Below are 20,133 nucleotides of genomic sequence, written 5' to 3'. Positions count from 1 at the left end.
TACAAATGACGCTAGTTTTGTGGATTCATCTATTCTTAATGATTGGGCCATGAGCCACTGCCAAATCACCGGAACTACTTTATATTCATCTAAAACTGACCAGAACTCTGACCACGGGACTCTGGTAATGAATTAATACATTTGTAACCACTATTTTAATGGCAAGTATTTCACACAGCTTTATGTCAAAAATAGGTGAACTAACACTTTAAGTAACAAATTCCCAGTTTCCCGCCACTGCCCATAATAGGACTCTTAGTGCTGCACACTGTGTGTTTTTCCTTCAAAAGTAAGGTTGATAAACGGGTCAAGGCAAGAGAACATGTTTTGAACCAGTGTGAAAGGACCCGACCGTACCAAGTGTTTTGTTCGGTTAGTTTTGGCGGGGATCGTCTGAAAAAGAAAAGAAAAAGAAACTCCAGAACCACCAGACACTTTTTGGCCAAAGACAAGACGGTTTTCCTTTTCAAGCGGAGCGATGATTCCAGGGCCTTGATGGTTGCGTCTGCCGCATGGCTTCCCACCGTTTCCTTCCCATAAATCAACAATTTCAGGGGCCATTCATCACGTTGACAGCTGAGAAAGTAAACCACACTCATCTTCTTCTTAAGAACACTCCCCGACACAAGCCTGTATAGCGCAAAACAACACCCTGCGTATTCGCCTTTGTGTGCTGTAACACGTGTAGGGATGGGGCGATATGAAAATGTCATATCACGATTATTGTGACAAAATAAATCGCGATTTACAATATTATCGCGATAATCAAAATCCATTATCCTGGGGTGGAACATATTTTGCCAAAAAATTGCCGATATACAAGCTCACAACGTGTCGCGTTGTGAGCTTCGACATTTAACTGTTTTTGGCAATAACATACAAAAGACTGTATCAAGTATGTATATTATAAGTACCTTTTACCAATTATGGAGGGTTGCTATACTGTGTAAGTTGCTCAACAAGTGCTCAGTAGCGGTATTGCTTTTTTCGGCCGTTTTTCGCACGGAGTCGCCGCGGACCACCGGAGCGGGGCCGCAAACCACCGCGACCGATACGAATCCGTAGAGGGGTAGAACGTAATTTTCTGACCAGGATTTGGGGAGTAAGAGGTTAAGAATCCTTCACCATCGTAAACACTGTGAGCACGCTGTGATTTGCCGGTAGTGTATCATGTGTGTATGATCCGCGAAGTGATTGGCCAACGTATACACAAGGTATACGGATGATGCAGATGACGTAATTTTTGCAGGGAAATCCCGCCCCTGTCACGGCTAAGTAGAAAACATATAAAGAAAAGGCTTTTGGGGCTGAAATTAACGGAGTGGGGGTTCTAAAACTTTAGCGATTTAATAGTTAGGACAATTTTAAGATATGTTTTATAAAAAAAGTTAAATAGTATAACTTTAAGTGATAATAATATCGCGTATCGTCCCATCCCTAAACACGTGTAAGGTGGATTGTGCACGGTTCACAGCGGGGTTCGTGATAACTCAAGCTGTTGTTGTTTCTAAGTCCCCCCTTTTTTTGGATCAAGTTACCAACTGGGTTTGTTTGTGATCATAATGTGCAGTGGAAAAACACTTCAGAACCAAAACAACCAGGCTCGGGGTTGTCGCGCCAAATTCTGGCCCTGGTACAAGGATTCACTCACATTTTGTGCTTTAACTATTGATATTTTTAAAAAATCGTGAAAATTTGGTGCAGTCTGGAATCTGGATATTTCAAATCCTTCTATGGTTTTTTTGAAAAACCTATGGTTCTATGTCAGTGGTGCTCAAATATTTTCACGTGAAGGACCCCCAAAATTATTATGTATTTGGCCACGGAGCACCATCTCAAAATATTTAGTTCCAGGGACCCCCCAGAAGCAAAATTTGAGTTACAAATGTTCGCTCAAAAAGTACATATTCAAAGATTTGCACACATTTTCACGACTTTTCACGCAGAGATCTACAAGCTTGCAGCGCGGCACCGAGTGCCCAGGCTTATGGGTTTGATGGTCTTTTTCTGGCCATAGAAAGTGGATATTATTGTTGATATTCGCCGTGGCACACTGTAGAGTTCAGGCCAAAGTCAGAGGGAAAAATGGGCGGCCGTTCCCCCGAAAACGGCTGTTGGACTGGCTCACAATACGTCACTCGCAACGTGACACGTTGTGAGCTGGTAGATGGGCCATTTTCGCCAAAGAGATTAAAGGCCCCCAAAATGACTTTTTTTCTATTGATTACTCATGCCATAGTGTAGGGGTTCCTAAACTATTTTGTCTCAGGGCACCCCATGAATATTTTTTTTTAATCTGAGGCACCCCCTACATTATAAATGTCACTCACAGCACTTTATATTTATAGCATATCGTCGTTGTCGGGTGGAAACCTTGTATGTCCAAAACCGTTCGTTTTTCATTTATCATTTATAAAATGTGCATTGCGAGGCGTTGTGTGCTTGTAGATCGGCTGTTTTCACTAGCTTTGTGCGACAGTCTTGTATGATGAAGCAGGGCTTTGCTTTACCAAAATACCTACACATTTGAAACTTCTTCTGCCCTGACAGGGACCATTATTTTAGTGATTATGTTGCGAGGAAAATGTTGAGATAATAGCCATTTTGGTTTAGAACTGACCGAAAATAACTTTGTATATTTTTTCAAGTGTCCAAAAAAAAATTCCAAATATTATCAAATTATCTCGCGGCACCCCTGGACTGCCGTCCAGGGGACCCCACTTTGAAAACCCCTGCCATAGTGACTTGAGATCAATAATATTTTTTTGGATGTTACAGACTGCAAAAAAACTTCTTTCCACAAACAATCAGGCACATGAACAAACTGTCAATCCCCCCCCCCCCCCCCCCCCCCCCCCCGCCATCCCCCAATCCCACTAGTCCCTTCCCTGCACTATTATGCTCGCGCCTCTCCAACAGTACATAACAGATACTGTACATAAATATATATATATATATATACAGTGAAGTTTTTAATTATACCAACCTGTTGCACAATAGAACACACTGTGAAGTTGTTTACAAAAGGTTATAGTACAGTAGCTACTAAGGAAAAATAATGTCATGGGTGTAAACAATATACCAAACTTTATGCACATGTACAGCTGAGGATGCTTTTTACATTCTCTTTGCTCTTTTGCCTTTTGCACTCTTTCTTTCCTAAGCCATTATTACTTATTACTTATTATTTAATCTTTAGATGTGATGTGTTTTTTTTGTTGTTGTTTTGCTGTTATTTTTATATATATACCACTGCATTGTCTGAAAGGAAGCGAACAAAAACATACGTTTTAAGGCCTGTCCATACTTTGACCGAAACCCGCCCGTTTTCGGTCAAAAGGTCCTTTTCTACCATACATTTATATCCCTCGGGACTTCTGAAAAGCATTGGACCACCAAACGAGAGTTCGGAAATTTGCACGTCTGAAAACACCAACTCACGAACATTTCGGTCGAAGTATGGAGAGGCATTTTCTCTCATGTACCTGTACAAAAGACATAACAATAAAGTACAACCTTGAACCTTGAACCTTTGAGACACATTAAGTATGTGTATGTGTCATCTTGATGTGGGGGTCCGTTCAGTGGCCAGTGCTTTCTCACTGCAATAAAAACCGACGCGAGTTCACGTCGAGTTCATTTCGACTCCCTTCGCCGTGTGTTTATGCTCGCACGGTTCACATAATCTCATCAGATATATCAAACGTAATCAGTTGGCATGGCGTATTATGAGTAATACGCTTTGTTTGATGTCATTTTCTCTGTGTCTTTCTTTCTTTGTGCTCCCTGCAGACGGGCAGAAGCGGAAAAAGTCGCTGAGGCGGAAGCTGGACTCCTTGGCGAAAGAGAAGAATAAAGACAAAGGTAACAGTCGGTTCTCTTCTCTGCTGCGCTCTCTGACACTCAGGGGCGTCACAAGGGGGGGGGGGAAAGTGGGGCTGAGTTACTAGGGCTCAAGGTGGAGGGGGCCTGGAATTATTTTATACTTTAGCTATTGAAAAATAGCAGATATACAAGCTCATAGCGCTGCACCGCTGACACTTACATCAATGCATCTGGTTCTTCCAATGTAATTGTGATGTCCATGACAAATAAATAAAACATAACATAACATAAAGTGCACGACTTGTGCACAAAATGCTCAGACTATTTGATGTCTATGTGTGCACGTGCGTGCTCCCTCCCCTCAGAGGGCCCAGTCAGTCAGTGTACTGTTCCGCCGGCCGCCCCCGCTCAGGCAGGTGAGCGGGCGTAGCGGCAGGGCTATAAAAACACTGTTTCTGTTTACTGGGATCACAGACGTTTATGTTTCACTAAAGTGGAGTGGCTCCTTGTAAGGAAACTGGCTGTGAGATGCGCCGTCGTGGCCCTCTGAAGCATGCAACACACAGTTTGGCAGAGAGAGTAGAGATGGGACGCCAGGGGCGTCACACCAAATTCTGGGCCCTGGGATTCACAAGGATTCACTGCGGGCCCCCCATGAGTGTTAACTATTGAAAAATAGCAGATATACAAGCTCGCAGCGCGGCACTCGTTTTGTGCACAAGTCGTGCACTTTATGTTATGTTATGTTTTATTTATTTGTCATGGACATCACAATTACATTGGACGATAGATAAAGTTACTAGGGCCCCTCCACCTTGGGCCCTGGTAACTCAGTCCCACTTTCCTACCCCTTGTGACGCCCCTGTGGGACGCTCGCAAACGAATCACGTCTTTTGAACGGCTCTTTGAAATGAACGATGGGATCCGGTTCGCAGTATAGGGAGCCATTCCTTTTATTGATTTACGTAAAAGTAAAAGTATCAACACAAGTTGAAGTTCGGAATTAGAATGTACTTGAGTAAAAGTACAAGTGTATTGGTATCAAAATGTACCAAAAGTACCATGAGTAGAAAGTACTAATTATGCAGAATGTCCCATTTCACAGGTTTTCCAATGAATACAATTTAGAAAAATCATTTGAAAATAGCAGAGCTACAAGCTCACAATGCATCGCAATGCATTGTGAGCTTGTAGATTGGCTATTTTCAATTGGCGTAAATGTAAATATGGCCAAACATGTATATAGAGTTGAATTGATTTGTAATTATAATCAAAATAAATCTACAAAGTAACTAAAATGAGCCAGTCTTTTCAACGACTCTTTGAAAGGAACGGATCTCAGAGATCCGGCTCACTTCAAAGAACCATAAATCCCATCTCTGAGAGAGAGAGAGAGAGAGAGAGAGAGAGAGAGAGAGAGAGAGAGAGAGAGAGAGAGAGAGAGAGAGAGAGAGAGAGAGAGATGGGAAGAACATGACAATGTGAGAAAGGGGGGGCAGACAGAGATCTTTGTAAGTTGCGAGGGATTGGAAAAGAGGAAAAATAATGCCAGAGGATTAGGCTATATGCACAGCAGCCATTTTGGTAGAAATAGCGAAAATAGCAGACCTCCATGCCCACAACACGTTGCAGCGCAATGCGGTGTGGGCTTGGAGGTCGGCTATTTTCGGTACTCGATACCACACTAAACTAAGCATAATTAAGTGACTACTGGAGAGGGTACAGAGAGGGCAATTTGCTGCATTCAAGTTCAGGAGAGTTTTGACAAGGCAATTCTCTTGAATTCTGCCTTCAGGTATGGCATGGAAAGAGAGGGCATTTGCATTTCTTTCACCATAGTAAAAACTGAATTCATGGTCTGGAGAGGGCACTTTTTACAGATGGGTAAAAGGGCAAGGGCTCAAGTCCCCTTTGATGTCTATGTGTGTACGTGCCTGCTTCCTTACCAATGATACTAATGAAGGCTCTGTTAATTCCTACTTTTTCATGTTGAAAGTATCGTAAAAGTTCCTCAAACTCGTACTCAAGTGCAGTACTTGATTAGTGCTCTCACTTTCAATGATCTCAGTTCACAGAAACTGAACAAGCGTTGCCTTGAACTTCAGACCCCACAGTAAATACAAACATAGAGGCTACAGGAAATGACACCATAGGTGGGTACACACTAGGGCATTCACGAATAGTGATTTTTAGTATTCTATCTCAAAGTATTCGAATAGTCGAATATTCGACAGGACTGGCCAAACTGTCAAATATTAAGTAAGCAAGAGGCGAACATTGTGAAAATAGCCGATCTACATGCTCGTTGCGAGGCGTTGTGAGCATGTTGATCTGCTATTTTCACAATATTTATCTGTGGAGCCGAGTCACATTAATACCTACAATTCCAAGTGCTTGTCAGGGTGGGGGTCCCCAGTTCAAATATGTTTATTTTGGGGGGTCACAGCCTTAAAAAGGTTTGAGAACCCCTGGTATAGAGCATTAAGAAATTCATCCACCAGGGGCATTGACAACTCATTCTTATGACTTCCTATCTCGCCAAGCTTTATAAACTATACATTTTTTAAAGAGAAAAACTATTAAAAAAAAAATAAAAAAAACGAATATTCGACTTCGATGAAAAACTTTGAATAGTGACTTTGATATTCGAAAATTTGGTGAATGCCCTAGCACTTGCATGACTAACAGGTCATTTTGACCTGTTTTTGAGATTTAGAAATGGAATTAGAATGCTCAGGAAACACTCAAAACATTTGATTTCATATTTACAAAACCTCTCAAATGGTAGAAAGAAAAAAACAAAACAAGACTTTGCTTGTATGATAAGGAAAAATCACGAGAGGGAAAATTTCTCAGAGTTTCCTGAGCAAACCCAAACCACCTCAAAATCTCAAAATCAGGTTCAGTCATGCGAGTGCTAGTGGGTACACACTCCTCCAGCCCCTTCTGGGCCATGTTGACAGCTCCCGTTTCATTGTTTCTGGTCGCTTTTTAGCTGTCTGAACAATTTGCAAAATGCACAGGAATGTGTTGCTTTTCTAACACTTGAGCCGCATGGACCATAGCGTCCCTCAGTGGTGTCAGTTCAGAAAAAGCTAAGGTATGGCAACATGACTGGTGTCTTGCACGCGCGCGACACCAGTCATGTTGCCATACCTTAGCAAGATCGAGGCATGATACATTTATACATTTTATTTTTTTCTCCGTTTCTACGGTTTCTTGGGCTGGATATGGCAGCCTGGAATGGTTGTTCAAGTGCAGCAAACTTGGCATGTTAGTGAACGTGCCACAATTAACAATAATGCATTGCACCTGCGCAGCTGACCTACGGAACCTGGGAATATACCATTTTGTCAAGACGGTGGAAAAGGACCGTCTGTTTTGGTCTTTCTTTGCGTTCTCACAACCTGTCATGATGGTATATCACAGGAATGGGGGCCTGGCTGGCATGTCCAAACGGACCGTGGCCACCGTTCATTCCATCGCCCTGATTCATGCTCTATGATGTCAAGATCACTGTTTTGCCATAAACACGGCGAACAAGAGCTATGTCACGGTAGAGCAGTGGTTCCCAACCTTTTGTTGGACCTGGTGGGAAAAGTACTTACATTCTTTACCCATTTAGAACGGGTACACATGATTGTGTATTATTATTTTATTATTTTTAACAGCAGATCTACAAGCTCTTGCGAGCTTGTAGATCTGCAATTAAAAAAAAAAAAAAAAAAATTGAATTTTAACCCGATTTTGACCCGATTTAATAAGTGTCTACTATGTCAGTGGTTCTCAAACCTTTTCATGTGAAGGACCCTCTAAATGATATGTATTTGGCCATGGGGTCCGTGGTCAAATCTCTATCTCAAAATATTGTATCAGGGACCCCCCAGGAGCAAATATTTGAGTTACAAATGAAAAATATTTTTTGAAAAATAATGAAAATTTGAATTTTAACCCAATTTTGACCCGATTTAATAAGTGTCTTTTGAACCCTTCTAAGGTTTTTTGAAAAACCTATGTTTCTATAATGTCAGCAATCTGTCAAAGAAAATGTCCTTTTCACTTAACTGGAGCTCAGTTAGTTTGTTCTTGAGCAACTACTATGTCAGTGTGGTTTTCAAACCTTTTCATGTGAAGGACCCTCTAAATGATATGTATTTGGCCACGGGGTCCGTTGTCAAATCTCTATCTCAAAATATTGTATCAGGGACCCCCCAGGAGCAAATATTTGAGTTACAAATGTTCGCTATTAAAAAAATATATATTCAAAGACTTGCACAAATCTTCATGATTTTTCAAAAATGGCAGATCTACAAGGTTGCAGCGTGGCACTCGGTGCTGCACTGTGAACTTGTATAATCTGCTATTTTTCAATAGTTAAAGCATTCAATAATTCTAGGCCTAAATGGGTTAAGTGAAACTACAGTACTAGTAAGACACCCTAGTATGACTCCTCAGGGCTACCAATTCTTGGCCATCTGGCCAGTGATGTATATCGGAGCAGTTACCCATATATGGAGATCCATGTACATCCCTTTTATGCCCATACATGGAGATCTGAACCAGCCGCACAGATATGGGCTGTCTTCCACCATATATGGGCATTCCCATATGAAGTCCTGTTAGATATGGGCTTAATATTGATGACATCAGGGATATCCATTCATGGGCATAAAAGGGATTCTGTTAGAGTGGTTCCCATGACATCACAACATACAATATATTTTATTTCCATACATGGAGATCCCTATCTGAACCAGCCACATAGAAATGGGCCATGTCTTGGCCATCTGGCCATTGATATATATCGATGACATCAGGGATCTTCATATATGGGCATAAAAGGGATCTGGGAACTTCTTTCACCACTAATGGCCACCACCAGCAAAACACCAAGAAAATAGGCGATGCAGTTTTCACATTCACAGATGTTGTTTTTTTTCTCTCCAGTGACATCACTGGCATAAAATGTTTCATCACAAGTTAAACAGCGTTGCAGAGACACACAGCAGAGCGCCTTGTGTAAAAGGCTGCTAATGGAACACTATACCCCTAAAACAAACATACCAGAGGTCATGTTAAAACCATGATAGTGTCCCTTTAAGAGAAAATGAAAGACTGCTGCTATCATTGGTAGTAGCTTAAGTTTACTTTACCCTGCACAAGTACGTGTATTGTGTGCGTGCGTGCAGGGGTGTCGCACCAAATTCTGCGCCCCGGGTACAAGGATTCACTGTGGGCCCCCCATGAATGTTCTTCATAGGGGGAGGGGGTTTAACCCATTTAGACTGGGAACACATTATTACGCATTATTTTGTGCTTTAACTATTGAAAAATAGCAGATATACAAGCTCGGCACCGAGTGCCGCTCTGCTGCGAGCTTGTAGATCTGCTATTTTTGAAAAATCGCGAAAATGTGTGCAAGTGCTTTGAATATTTCAAATCCTTCTGAGGTTTTTGGAAAACCCTGTTTCTATGTCAGTGGTGCTCAAACCTTTTCATGTGAAGGACCCTCAAAATGATATGTATTTGGCCACGGACGGACCCCCATCTCAAAATATTTAGTTCCAGGGACCCCCCCAGAAGCAAAGATTTATGTTCGAAATGTTCGCTTTAAAATAATATATATTCAAAGATTTGCACAAATGTACACGTTTAAAAAATGTGCAGATCTACAAGCTCATAGCGCGGCACTGAGTGCCGCGCTATGAGCTTGTATATCTGCTTCGCGGCACCCTAGGGTGCCACGGCACCCACTTTGAGAAACCCTGCCCTAGTTCCTCGGCGCCAAGACATCTGATAAACACCAGCCCCCGTGTTCTACTTTGAAGCAGGCACAGAGGCCAACAGTATGCGTTCGTACAGTATATATATATATATATATATATATATGTGTACGTCAGCTAAATGTAAACCTAGCGGCCGCCGCTCTTTGATGCTTCGCAGCCACGGTAACCCAAGCTTCCAGCGCTGTGACCGCAGCGCGGCCCAATATGTGCAAATTATCCCCTTAACCCAATTTGGACGCGAACCCCATTTTGTAACTATACCTTTCAAGAACTAACCTTTTTTTTTGTGTTATTTTATAAACAATTTAAAACAGTGAAAATAGCCGATCTGTTGTGTGCTTGTAGATCTGCTATTTTCACTACTTTTGTATGATGAAGTAGGGCTTAAATTTACAGAAAAACTAAACTCATATAAGATACAAATACAAATACTAATATACAAATTTGAAACTTGGAGATACAAGGTTTCTGCCTGACATATGGCAACATAATGTTTTTGACATTTTTGAATAAATATTAAAAGTTTTTCAGAAATTAGTCAGGATTTAGAACTTAGAAGGTGTTTTTAGAATCGTTCTCGGTCCTAAATGGGTTAATATTTGTTTTGAACCGCCAGGAATATGACCAGATGGGTGTGGTGGTGTTATTTTCTTTTTTTCCCCTTTTTTTTTATCTGGTCAGACATAGAAAAGTGCACTAAATTGACTTGACCGCGTCGTGTTGTCTTGCGCTTTCCTTTGCAAAATAATATCTGGTGCTCGTTGTGTTGTACTGTACTTAACCTACTTGAAACCCTCCCATATACTTCACTACCCGGGGTTTCCCAGGGGTCTATACTTGGTCCCCCTCCTCTTTTCCCCCTCTCTCTACACTGAATCTCCTTGCCAAAAATGTCAATAGCAAAAATGTGGGCCTGGGATTATCGAATCCTGTGTTGAGGGTCACGCAAGAATAGCATGCACTCTGGAAACAAAGCAAGACCAGAACCGAACATGACATGTTTGAGGTTTGATTATTACAGTCTGCTTGAGGTGTGATACAGCTTTATACTGTACTAGAGGGTCGCGGCCCTTCGGGCCGCTCACATCTAGTTAAAAAAAAAAAAAAAAAAGGAAAAAAAAAAAAGAAAAGGAAAAAAAAAAAAAAACGTAAAAAAAAAAAAATTGGGGGGGGAACTATTGTGGCGGAACTATTGTGGCGGAACTATTGTGGCGGAACTATTGTGCCGCAGCGCACGTTTCCGGTCGGACATATTTGACCGGCGGACTATTTTATACAGAGGCAAAATATGAGGGTAATAACGAATACAACTGTATACAGAGGTTTGGAAACGACATCTTGCAAAGGTGACATGGGTGTTTGAATTTTTAAGCTATATTTAGTATTATGTAGTACATCTTGGCCAAGTGGTTTGGCATTTAAGTTAGCGATACATGACCCGGAAGTAGATCACTTACTCTTTTGTAATATAAAGATATAGCTGCCAGTTCCTACATACGGTATACAGTGAAATTCATCTTCTTCTTCCACAGCAGGGGTCTTCAACAGGGGGTCCGGGACCCTCAGAGTTACTACAGGGGGTCCTCCAAATCGTTGTGTGATAGAAACTATTTATTTTCTTTTTTATATTATCTTATCCCCTTGAACCCTTGTGTTCATATTCTGAGAACTTTAACCGAAAAAAATAGCAGATCTACAAGCTCACAACGCCTCGCACTCGAGGGTCTGCCTTATCACGTTTATTTGCACTTCAGCCATGCCTATACGGAACTTGCCTTGTGCTCGTTCCTGCAGCGAGGCTGGCGTGCAAATAACCGTGATAATGCACACCCTCTCGTGTAATATTGCTTAATTCTACACTGCGTTGACGTGCGTTTTGAGGTTAAGAATGTGGAAGTCACTTCTGTTCTCAATAAATGTGTTGTCGAACGCGCTATGGTTCAGCAGTGGTTCTCAAATGTTTAAATTTCAAGGAATTTACTCAAGTAAATTTAGAACACGGGTCCGTTACGGACACAGAGCCCAGCTCTGGTTTATGTAAGCCTTCCACACCGATGGGACACAAACGGCCATGAAAGCAGGGAGAAAAATGTGCAGTGTTATTGTTACCACAGAGTTTCAGCGAGGACGGGAAATATGGATTTATGAAAAGCTGACATCCCGCTAAGCTAGATGAAATAGTGTCTTGGCCATGTGTTCTGCAGCGAAGCGGCGCGCGTTCTGTGGCGAGGCACGCTACGCGAGCCACAGTGTATACACACGCGCGTATGTGTGTGTGTGTGTGCGTGCGTGCGTGCGTGCGTGCGTGCGTGTGTATTACAGTACTAGTTAATGTCCCCACAAGTATTTTGTGAAATTGTGAGGACAATGTTCCTTTTTTTGTTATGGTTACAAATACAGTATGTGTTAAGGTGGTGCCATAGTGTTGTACTTTTTCTGTTTTGTATGTGTCAATGGAGTTAACATTACTCTAATAGATTCCCAGGTGTGGTTATAATATGCAAATGTGTCTCCCCTGTCTATGTTTGGTTACTTCCTGAAAGCTGAGAGCCTCTGGGTCAAAAGGCCCAATTGAAATACAATGATTTAATGACATCATAAACTCATCCCCTCCCCTTTTTACCATTCAACAACACTGTGGGTGTGGCTAACTTCAGCTGGGTCACCACCCATCATGACAACCAGGCATACTTAATGAACTGGTGGGTGTGGCCACATAAAAAACATAATTTTAACACTTGCTTTAATTTTCTTTTGAAAAAAAAATCTTCCTCTAAGTATAATCATAATACCTGATAATTATGTTGTAGGGGGGAAAATCATGGCACTACCTAGTTGTGTGCTGCAAATTGTACAATTTGCATTCGTCAAATTGCCATCCTAAAAAAATGTAATGGCCTGGACCACCTAATGGCCGGCCTGGACCGGCCGGGAATGAACCGGCCGTTCGGGAGTTGTCCCACTTTGTCCCAATGGCCAGCACGTCCCTGGTTACGTGAACCTGTGTTGCCGTCACAGTGCGATCGAGGCCTGCGGAGCAAACCCACCGTGTCGAAGTGTTAGTGGTTGTGTAGAGCAGCGACCACATCCTCCCTCCTCCCTCCTCCCTCCCCCCTCCCTCCCCCCCCCCCTCCTTCAGTCACTTGTGGTCTTCTGAAACTACTCACATGCCTTTCTCTATTGACACACACACACACACACACACACACACACACACACACACACACACACGTACAACAGTAGAACAGCTGGACTGCCTTTTCTCATCCGCTGGCTCGGGCTGTATGGCCAGGGGCGTCACAAGGGGGGGGAGTGGGACTGAGTTACTAGGGCCCAAGGTGGAGGGGCCCTAGTAACTTTAGCTATTGAAAAATAGCAGATATACAAGCTCACAGCGCGGCACCGAGTGCCGCGCTGCGAGCTTGTAGATCTGCTATTTTTGAAAAGTCGTGAAAATGTGTGCAAATCTTTGAATATATATATATATATATAGGGGGTCCGTGGCCAAATACATAGTCATCTTGGGGGTTCTTGACATGAAAAAGTGTGAGCACCACTGACATGGAAACATAGGTTTCTTGCACACATTTTCACAATTCTTTCAAAAATAGCAGATCTACAAGCTCGCAGCGCGGCACTCGGTGCAGCGCTGCGAGCTTGTATATCTGCTATTTTTCAATAGTTAACATTCATGGGGGGCCCGCAGTGAATCCTTGTACCCAGGGCCCAGAATTTGGTGCGACGCCCCTGTGTATGGCTGTGTGCATAGCAGAACTTGCGGCCTGTGGAGGCTTATAGTGGGACTTCAGTGTGTGTGTGTGTGTGTGTGTGTGTGTGTGTGTGTGTGTGTGTGTGCGCGTGTGTGTGGTGTGTTCCCTATAAGGGGTGTGCGTCTGTGTGGATGTGCAGAGAAGCAGCCGAAAGGAACATATTATTATTACACATTATTTTGAAAAATATGTTCATCTTTTGTTAGCCGGCGTGAACCCTCTGGCGCACTCCTGTTTCCCAATCAGTGGGTCGGGACCCAAATTGTGGGCCGCGGACGGTTGTAATTGTGGACAATTACAAATTAATTTGGGGGTCCTTGACATGAAAATGTTTGAGAACCACTGGTTTAAGTTTGGTTTTTAGCCATAGTCTTTTGAATACAATGACATTTAATTTTAGTCATAATTTAGTCACCTGAAAAATGTTTTGGTTTTAGTCAAATTTTAGTCGACTAAATATCATACGTTTTAGGCGACTAAATCTACAGTTGATTTTGTCAACTAAAATGTATGTTGTTAGGCCTTGATGGCATCGTAATGACTGATTTCACACTTGGTTGCATGCTGAAAATAGCAGTTCTACAAGCTCACAACGCGTTTTTTTTCTGTTATAGAAAAACAAGCCCAAAGTCACGTATAACAAGCAGACATGGCAACACTGGTGGGCCGGGGAACGGCTTCTAAAGAATAACTCATCGAGTCAACTCTCAACCTTGTTGGGAAAAGTCTTCATCAAAAGCTGCCGTGTTTTGTTCTTTTATCCACCATTATGCAGAGATTAGCTGTATTATTTCAAGTGCGGGTCTTATTGGCCACCAGTGCCGATGTTCTGCGATGTCTTATTTGTGTTAAGCAGCTGTATAAGTACTGTTTATCAGACCTTTTCTTTTTTTATCAGACGGGTTCCGATGGTAAACATGTGTCGCGGCCGGTTTAATGACGACGGCCATAAAATATGAACTCTGGCGGAGGTCATTAAGCGTCTCTTTGGAGACCGTCCGCCGATTCTGTAAACAACTCTTTCTTTCTCTAGCTCTCTTTCTCTAACCACTTGAACCCCAGCAGCCATAATATTCTGGGGGATAAAATGCCCAAAATAGCATACAATACAAGCTCACAACAAGTAGCAAAACATTGTGTTGTGAGAGATTTGGTGTGGACAGAAAAAACAGTATAGAGCCAATTAACTCAGGTCCAGTTTACGAAGTTTAGAGCCCAGTAAATTAGGACCCCCATAAATCTTTGCGTCTGGATGCACCTGAGCACCACTGTTTTGAATCAATGGGTTTAATTGCATTCACGATTGAGGTCTCCTCCCTTTTTTCCTTTCTTTCTATTGTTACCCTAGTTGGTATATCTAACTATTTAACTTAGAGAATGTCTGTCTGACCATCTGCATGCTGACATCACTGATATCACACCGTTTCGTTTTGGGGGTCCTTCACATGAAAAGGTTTGAGAACCACTGACATAGTAGTCTCTCAAGAACAGACTAACTGAGCTCCAGTTGAGTGAAAAGGAGCTTTTCTTTGACGATGGCTATAGATTGCTGACATAGAAACATAGGTTTTTACAAAAAATCTTTGAAGGATTCAAAAGACACTTATAGAATCGGGTCAAAATTCTAATTTTCACGATTTTTCAAAAATAGCAGATCTACAATCGGTGCCGCGCTGTGAGCTTGTATATCTGCTATTTTTCAATAGTTAAAGCATAAAATAATGATACACAATAACGTTTACCCGTTCTAAATGGGTTGTTAATTTCTATTTCTATGCAAGTATTGTTACCCTTGAAACTAAGTTTTGTTGTGTTTTTGAGCGGTGGTAAGCCGCTCCATAGAGTGGCTGTGCGTGTGTCTGTAGCCTTTTTCCTCAGCGTTTTGCCATAGTAAAACATGTGTGTGTAGCATAGCCTGTACATCCTAGACTCAAATCCTAGTCTGAAGACGTTATGACCACCGCTCACTTCACATTGGGTGTGATTTTTTACTATTATTTACTTTCCCCCTCCTCCTCCTCCTCCTCTTCCTCCCTGCCTCCCCCCTCCCCCTCCCTGCCTGTCAGAATGTGTCCCCCAGGCCTTCAGCATCCCCCTGTCGCAGGTCATCGCCAACGACAGGACGCACAGGCAGCGCCAGGACAGCTTCCGCCAGGACCCGCCTCAGCGCGACGACCACAAGGACCCCTCTGACCTGGTCTCCTCAATTATACAGGTAGGTTTATTTTTTACCAAAATCTATCTCTCTCTTTGTGGTTCTCAAAGTGAGGTTTTTTATATATTAAAAAAAACAGTAAGGGAGATAAGCTTTGACTTTAGAGATACTGTGTGTGTACGGGTTTGTGTGATTTTAGGGCAAAATCTGTAGGAGCAGTGTCCAAAAATGTGTCTTGCAAGAATCGGCCTCATGGTGGCGCTAGAAGAGGTCCATGTGAGAAATGAGGGGTGGGGGTTGTGGTTTGGCAGCCAAGGAGTGTGGGTGCAAAGTTTGGCATGGATCGGGGCAACGGTGGCGGAGATATGAGTAGGAGAAAAGTGTGACGTGTGACGTGACAGACTGACTGACGGACTGACTGACTGACTGACTGACAGCCGGTGGAGGTTTTGATAGTAAAACTGCGACCTGGCGGTCGCAATCATATGATATTTAGTCGACTAAATATAGACCGAAGCTAAAACATTTCAGATGACCAAATTATGACCAAAGCTAAATGAAATTTAATTCGGAAGACTATGAACCTAAATGAAAAATGTGCAGTCAAAACCAACACCTGTCACTCACACTGTGTGTGTGTGTGTGTGTGTGTGTGTGTGTGTGTGTGTGCGTGTGCGTGTGCGTGTGCGTGTGCGTGTGCGCGCGTGCGTGCGTGCGTGCGTGCGTGCGTGCGTGCGTGTCCAGTTCGCCACCGCTAAGCGTCCCTCCAACAAGGAACTGTCCAGCAGCAACTCGTCCCTCAGCTCCGCGTCGGAGACGGCCAACGAGACGTGCAACACGTCGCCCAACACGCCCGAGCCCGCCCCGCGGGCACGCCGGAGGGTGAGCACAACACGTCATGAAAATGACCCGGATGAAGTTAGCTTCAACTTAGCTATAGCCCATCACTCATGTTAGAAGCCCAATTTTCGGCAATTTAGCCGTAAATAAACCTTGTCCACTTCCATAAAAGCATAGTTCAGAGATAATGAGCTTCAAAGATGTGAGAATGCATTGGATTCGGCGGCGCGTTTCAGTGGCGTGACCCTCTCGCGGGCCGATGTAAACAGATCGCGGGAGACGGCCTGGTGGAAAATTTTGCCTCAGGCTTCAGTAAGGCCTCCGAGTGTTTAATTAATTTTATATAAAAAGCCGAATTAATTCGGGATCGGCACCCCGGGAAGCGTCGCGCCGCCGACAGGATAGATTCAGTGAAAATTGGGGGGCTGTAAATTTGGCATCTGGCCATTTTCAATGGAATAAATCGTCGGAGCACGTAGCTCGGCTCCTTGGAAAGCGTAGGACGAGCCAGGACCACCCGAGTCTCTACAAGCAGCTCAGGGTAAGTAAAATAGAAAAAAAAAAAAAATTGTCTCTTGCCGAACAAACTTGTTCGGGATCGGCAGATTCGGCACTATTTAATAGTTAAAGCATAAAAATAAGGGTTAAAGTGGTTCAAATCTAAAGTGACACATATTTGCGTTCAGGCCCAGGGGCGTCACAAGGGGTAGGAAAGTGGGACTGAGTTACTAGGGCCCAAGGTGGTGGAGGGGCCTTAATTATTTTGTACTTTAGCTATTGAAAAATAGAAGATATACAAGCTCACTGCGCGGCACCGAGTGTCGCGCTGTGAGCTTGTAGATCTGCTATTTTTGAAAAGTCGTGAAAATGTGCACAAATCTTTGAATATACAGTATGTATTTTTAAGCACATTTGTAACTCAAATTTTGCTTCTGGGGGGTCCCTGGAACTAAATATTTTGAGATGGGGTTCCATGGCCAAATACATACCATTTTGGGGGTCCTTCACATGAAAAGGTTTGAGCTCCACTGACATAGAAACATAGGTTTTTCCAAAAAACCTCAGAAGGATTTGAAATATTCAAAGATTTTCATGATTTAAAAAAAAAAATAGCAGATCTACAAGCTTGCAGCGCGGCACTCGGTGCCGCGCTGTGAGCTTGTATATCTGCTATTTTTCAATAGTTAAAGCACAGGGGCCCCGCAGTGAATCCTTGTACCCAGGGCCCAGAATTTGGTGCGACACCCCTGTTCAGGCCTACAGTAAATGGCTCAATGAATTCATTCATTCTTCAGATCGGCGCTCCTCTGTCCTTCCATCCCGTTCACATCCCCGGTGTGTGTTCTCATCTCATCCTCCAGGGGGCGATGTCGGTGGACTCCATCACGGACCTGGACGACAGCCAGTCGCGCCTGCTGGAGGCGCTGCAGCTGTCGCTGCCCGCCGACACGGCCAACAAGAAGGAGAAGCACCGCGACAAGCGGCTCAGCCTCAACCCCATCTACAGACAGGTGCCGCGCGTGGTGGACAGCTGCTGCCAGCACGTGGAGAAGAACGGTGAACAAGGAGCCATTGTTGTCACTTGTTTTTTTGCGAGAGAAATAAGCCATTGGTTCTCAACCTCTTTAACTGGGGTCCCCCGCCCTGAGGAGCACTAAGAGTTGAGGCATTACATTTTGTGTAACACAGTTCTATTGTGAAAATAGAAGATCAGCTATTTTTCACAATGCCTGCCATAATATTTGACAATTTGGACAATGTTTGATTTGTCAAGGTATTAAAAAGTCCTTATTTGTCACTTTAGAAATGTGCATAGGCTATCCATGCCAGCTGCTTCAACCCCAAATCGCAGTTTCTTTGGTCACTGTAAGCCTCTATCAGAGTTCAGGGTGAAGAGCTATCCACCGCAAATTTTAGGTGGAAAGCTTTCCACCTCAAGTCAGAAAATAAGTGAAGGCCATCATAGCACCCGCTTCTGATGTTATCATGTTATACAATGGCCAGTTATCATGTATTATCAGCCCATAGGAATGGGGCCAGAAGGGCCATGCTCTGCAGACTGCTGACACAATTGCACCCTCTAATCATAGTCAGTCACGGTGGAGTCCTATTCTCTGTGACTGACTGGTCCAGATCGACCAATCAGTGAACGGGGTGAAGAGCCTATCTGTCTGAAAGTAAAAACAGAGAGATGTGTCGGGACTCGAGGTGGAAAGCTCTTCACCGCGAGGAATGACGCAACGTTGTAGTTTTATGACTCAAAAAGACTACACCGCGGTGGATAGCTCTTCACTGCGGTACCGACTCTAATAGGGGCTTTTTCATATCATCCCATCCCTAGCCATAACTGTTTCTCTGTTCTGTTCTCTCCCCAGGTCTGCAGACGGTGGGGATCTTCAGGGTGGGGAGCTCCAAGAAAAGGGTGCGACAGGTGAGGCCACCAAAGCCAGTGATTATCAACCTTTTTATCCCATTTCAAAGACCCCCATTTTGGCACGCGTTAGCTTAGCTCACAACCTGGCTCGGCAAAGAATAGGGAAAAGCAGCGCCCTCTCTGTTTTGTTCCTAGCACTACATCTGTTCTTGAGAGATTAGCTCACAACAACCTCAGTGTTTGTTTAGCTGTATTTTGATTGTCTTAAAGGGCCACTTCACCCCTGGGACAACCCTATCTTATTTTATTGTTGTTTGGGGCACGATCAACACAATCCTGAGTTATTTTTTGTGTTCAGTCTGTTTTTTGAGATATTTTAGTATTCAGCATGTGCTAGTGATGCATTTTGCATCATATGATGCAAAACGCATCACTGGATGATGCAAAACGCATCACCAGTACATGCTGAATACTAAAATATCTAAAAAAACAGACTGAACACAAAAAATAACTCAGGATTGTGTTGAACGTGTCCTAAACAACAATAAAATAAGATAGGGTTGTCCCAGAGGTGAAGTGGCCCTTTAAGTACCAGCTCTTGTGCCTTAACTTAAAGGACTGTCCATACTGTCTCCGACCACCAAACCTTTCGACTTTCCAACGTGCAGCTTTTCGAACTCTGACTCGGGGTAATGCTTTTCAGAAGATGCAAGTGACGTCTTTTTGTAGTTGAACCGGACCTTTCCAACGAAAAGTTTTGTTCAAAAATGTATTTTGGCAGGTCTTGATGGCATCATAATGGCTGATTTCACACTTGGTTGCATGCTGAAAATAGCCGATCTACAACCTCATAACATGTCGCAGCGCGATGCGTTGTGAGCTTGTAGGTCTTCTATTTTCTGAGTGCAACACCCGAACGCAACCAAACATAAAATGACTTGTCTTTTAGTTCTAATGAATCTCTTCTGCACTAATCCCTCCCTAACATTTTAGTCTAGTTTTTATTTGTCAAGGAAATTGACGATATATTGCCTCAGGGCGACATGCCAATTCTTTGCCATCTGGCCAGTGATGTATATCGGACCAGTTACCCATATATGGAGACCCCTGGTACCCATATATGGAGATCCATGTACTGTATATGGAGATATGCTGTGAGAGCCCAAACATGCTTACTCAGTTATTCATTATGTGAAAGTCCTAGGATGTCTATGACATCTGACATCATAACCTTTTATGTCCATACATGGAGATACCTTTCTGTAGAACCAGCCACACAGATATGGGCTGTCTTGGCCATAATTATATGGATTCTGTTAGTGTGGTATGTGCCCGATGTGGCCTCCATATATGGGCATTCTCATATGAAGTCCTGTTAGATAT

At 43.2% G+C, this 20,133-nt stretch overlaps 1 protein-coding gene across 1 annotated transcript in view; it reads left to right on the top strand.

Annotated features, from left to right (window-relative positions):
- LOC308280099 (rho GTPase-activating protein 6-like) overlaps window positions 1-20,133 on the top strand; it is a gene marked incomplete at both ends in the record, with an annotated part of 289,879 nt that overhangs the window by 215,693 nt on the left and 54,053 nt on the right. The window contains 5 exons of the mRNA XM_080720362.1: window positions 3,793-3,864; window positions 15,448-15,596; window positions 16,281-16,418; window positions 17,738-17,933; window positions 18,752-18,807. Of these exons, the coding sequence (XP_080576488.1) occupies window positions 3,793-3,864; window positions 15,448-15,596; window positions 16,281-16,418; window positions 17,738-17,933; window positions 18,752-18,807 (611 nt within the window). The remainder of the gene's footprint in view (window positions 1-3,792; window positions 3,865-15,447; window positions 15,597-16,280; window positions 16,419-17,737; window positions 17,934-18,751; window positions 18,808-20,133) is intronic.

Source organism: Nannobrachium achirus (genome assembly GCF_963921795.1).
Source record: "Nannobrachium achirus genome assembly, chromosome: 24".
Taxonomy (NCBI): Eukaryota; Metazoa; Chordata; class Actinopteri; order Myctophiformes; family Myctophidae; genus Nannobrachium; species Nannobrachium achirus.
Note: the sequence above shows the minus strand (reverse complement) of the source record. Positions and strands in the feature narration are given on the sequence as shown.